The 3,936-nt window shown below is 33.8% G+C and overlaps 1 protein-coding gene across 1 annotated transcript in view; it reads right to left on the bottom strand.

Moving 5' to 3' along the window:
* Positions 1 to 1,370: 1,370 nt before the first annotated feature.
* Positions 1,371 to 3,936, bottom strand: part of LOC107664038 (ubiquitin-conjugating enzyme E2 W-like) — a 9,119-nt gene continuing 6,553 nt past the window's right edge. The window contains exons 3-6 of the mRNA XM_016454483.1: positions 2,891 to 2,993; positions 2,649 to 2,804; positions 2,487 to 2,562; positions 1,371 to 2,344 (exon numbers count right to left, since the gene is read on the bottom strand). Of these exons, the coding sequence (XP_016309969.1) occupies positions 2,331 to 2,344; positions 2,487 to 2,562; positions 2,649 to 2,804; positions 2,891 to 2,993 (349 nt within the window). The 3' untranslated portion in view covers positions 1,371 to 2,330. The remainder of the gene's footprint in view (positions 2,345 to 2,486; positions 2,563 to 2,648; positions 2,805 to 2,890; positions 2,994 to 3,936) is intronic.

Here is a 3,936-nt window from a genome sequence, read left to right as displayed (position 1 = left end):
AAACAGTCGATCCCGTTCCCTTTACCAGGAAATGACACCCACTCCCACAATGTTCATTTGGATGATGCCATTACATTGCTGTAATCACGTGACAGACACATTTCATGAGAGTAGACATCTCGTGAGGAAGATCTTAAAGCATTCATACTCCACTGGATTTTCGTCTGACGGAAGAGAAAATTCCAATGATTGTATTATTCGTCAGTCAGAGGACTTTGGAATCACATCTGTATAAACATTCCAGACTACTTTTTAATGATATGGCTCAATATTATTAGTTTTGAACAGATGATTCACTGAAAAAAACATACATTAAGACTCAAAAAGTAAGAATCATTCTTGATGACTAGTTTACCCCTGCTGATCACTTGTAACTACTGTTACAAGTTCTTGTGGCTTTATTCTGTACAATTTAATTAATAATAATAGGAAAAGAATGATCTGGAATAACCTTTAGTCTTCCCAGTTACTCATTCAGGCTCTATTTTACTGGCCTGCATTTCTCATTCAAAGCAATATAATATACAAAAATACATAGTAAAATGTGCTACAACTATACTATGCTCTTACCATTTCATCGTTTTAACTTAATACTAATACCTTAATACCGTTAACACATTAAATGTTCTGATACCATTTTTAGAAATAATATTATTGTTCTAACAGAACTTGACATAGTATCAAGACTTACATTACCGTTCAAGAGATTTTATTATTATTATTATTTTTTTTTTTAGAAATTAATACTTTCATTCAGCAGTTATCCATTAAATTGGTCAATACTGACTTACATTGTTACTTTCTATTCACGGTTTTCAGAGAAATATCAAGCACCACCGTTTTTAAACATTGATAATAATAAGAAGAAATGTTGCCTGAGCACCGAATCAGCATATTAGAATGATTTCTGAAGGATCATGTGACATTGAAGACTGTAAGTAATGGCTGCTGAAAATTCAGCTTTGCCATCACAGGAATACATTTATAGATTTAAATGTATTAAAAAAGAAAACAGATATTTAATAATGTTTCACAATATTACTGTTTTTACTGTATTTTTGACCAAATAAATGCAGCCTTGCATTAAAAAAATAAAAAAATAAAAAATCCAACCCTGAACTTCTGAACAGTAGTTTAGTAGTTTGCTGCTTTGCCTGCAACAAACATGAATGTGAATGTAACGAATCGGTTTACATTACTGTGCTTCCCTCTAGTGGACAGATCAGCATTCAATCACAAACTAGCGTCAATGCTGGTGTTTGTAATTGTCATAATTGCCTTATATAAAACACACTGCTTGTATACCATCAGAGTCCGACAATTTTGAGGAGAAGTTCATTACTCAAACAATATTTGAAGTCCCACAATACACATTCGTAAAGTAGTCTAATTGAAATACAGGACAGCTTTTCAAAATATATTACTTTAATAAGAACATTTCTTTTAAATAAAGTTAAATAAGGTTTTAACAAAACAATGAAGACAAACTTTACTTTTTCTAAAGCTAACAGCATGGAAAAGTCGTCTTTTTAAAATAACCTTTCCCAGCACAGTAGGATAAATCATTAAATCAAACAGACAATTTTAATATAACTAGATAGAGCTTCACATAAAAGATAAAGTGATTATGCTTAAAGTTACCTCATTGTAACTACACAAAATGGGGGTCTATCTATAAAACCAGTGCTTAAATCCTAACCCATAAAGCATCTGTGTAATTCCAAATAACCTTTAAGATCATGTCATATGATCAACACCCTGCATTAAATCTGTACATATCCGTAAATATGACATTCATACACCACACCCAGCTATATATTCAACTTAAAATGGCTTATGTTTTAAAATAAACTATGGTTTTAAAATATACAACTAAAATATTACATAAAATATATGTAAAAATACACCCTGTTCTAAATTCACAGTGCATAACCTAGCAAGGCAAAGATAGACATCTGACTCTGCTTTTGATTATCGATCCATTACAGTAGCTGGGTTTCTGATTTGCACTGACTTTCCTTTTATTCCAAACCCAAGTTATTACTGCACAATCGGTGCAAAACCTTAAGAGACTTATGAAAGAAAACAATACAATGTAAATCAAACATAATAAAAAATTAAAAAAAATGCTTCCATCAAAACATACTTGCCGGGTGGGTTACATTCCTGCAGTTTTTATGCACTTTTTCCAGTCAGCAGAAGTGTACACCTAATCCACGCATAAATCACCATCCCAGGGTCTGCGGGTTCAGTCTTAACCCAAAAGATTGTATCATAAATTACTTGATGTACTTGGAAAAGTCTGTTTATATATCAAAATTGTGAGGATACTAGCATGTATCATCTGAAAAAAACAAAACAAAAAAAGAAGACATGAATTTAGCATAGAGAGAGAGAGCAAAGCAAACAATGTGATCTGAACTTTGGTCAGACTAAAATAACTCGCATGAAAAGTAGTTCTATTGAAGATAACGGGATACACTCACCATGATACCACCACTTAGTTTTCTTTGGATTCTTATTACACGTCTTTACATAAAAGGAGTTATCTGGAGGGCGTTGCTGAAAAGCAAACCGTTCATTAGACAACCGTAATTAATTAAATGATTAACCTTTCCCAATTTGGTTAATCAAAAGGTTAAATGTACCTTTTCTTTGCAGCTTGACAGCATGCTAATAATGCTTAAACAAACAGATTGCACAGACAGAGCTGGTGACCAGTCCTCCGTTAAAATAGATAAACAGATGTGACCGTTGCTATAGACGTGCGGATGGATGGGTATATTCTCTCCAGTGAACATTACCTAGAAACAATATATATTAGCAACAAGCATTCAGCTTTGACACATAGACAAAAACACCAACATATTATAAAAGATTCACAGTGTACCTGAGGTGAATCAAAAGGATATCGACCACTGAATTTGAAGAGGAGCTGAAATTTCTCTCCTTCATAGAGAGTACCTGGAGCACCTTCCATATCTATAAACCACCTGGACAAACACAAAGGTGTATTTATGAGAATACAATCATTGTTTCTTGCTTTGACTCAAATAAATTAACCCATTCAGTGCAGAAACTTAAACAGTTTAAAGAGTTATTTTACCCAGAAATTAAAATTCATCATTTACTCACCCTCATGCCGTTCCAAAACCATGAGACTATCGTTCATCTTCATAACACAATTGAAGCTATTTTAATGAAACCTGGGAAATTTCATTGAAAGTCCATTCTACCAAGATTTTGATGATTCAAAAAAATGTATTAAAACATATGTGTTTAAACATTTGTTTGCCTTTTTTATGTGCTCTATGTATGTCAATCAATATTTATATGTGAATAAAAGCGATCATGTCTCTTCAGAAGACTTGGATCAAACCACTAAGTTAATATTGGTAACACAATCTCTTTATAAACTTCTTCACTAGTCAACGTTTTGGTTACATGGACAGAAATCTCTCAGGTTTCATTAAAAATATCTTCATTCGTGTTTCAATGATGAATTAAAGCAGAGGTGGGCAAACTACGGCCCGCCGAGAGTTTTCATCCGGCCCGTGAGGAGGTGGTCCAAAATGGCTAATTTGATGCAATGTCAGTAAAATCCAATAGATGGCGCTGTAGCCTGTAGTGCAGTATATAACCCCTGATTTACACCGGAGGCGTCTGTTAAAGGGGTCATATGATGCGATTTCAATTTTTCCTTTCTCTTTGGAGTGTTACAAGCTCTTGGTGCATAAAGAAGATCTGTAAGGTTGCAAAGACTAAAGTCTCAAATCCAAAGAGATATTCTTTATAAAAGTTCAGAGTCAACCACGCCTACCTAAAACGGCTCGTTCTAACACGCCCCCACATGTCTACAACACGATGTGGGAAGATTTGCATAACACCACCAAAATGTTCACACAAAGAAAGAAGGCGTAACTTTTATTCTCGCTG

This window comes from Sinocyclocheilus anshuiensis, unplaced genomic scaffold (genome assembly GCF_001515605.1).
Source record: "Sinocyclocheilus anshuiensis isolate Anshui unplaced genomic scaffold, SAMN03320099.WGS_v1.1 scaffold23, whole genome shotgun sequence".
Taxonomy (NCBI): domain Eukaryota; kingdom Metazoa; phylum Chordata; class Actinopteri; order Cypriniformes; family Cyprinidae; genus Sinocyclocheilus; species Sinocyclocheilus anshuiensis.
Note: the sequence above shows the minus strand (reverse complement) of the source record. Positions and strands in the feature narration are given on the sequence as shown.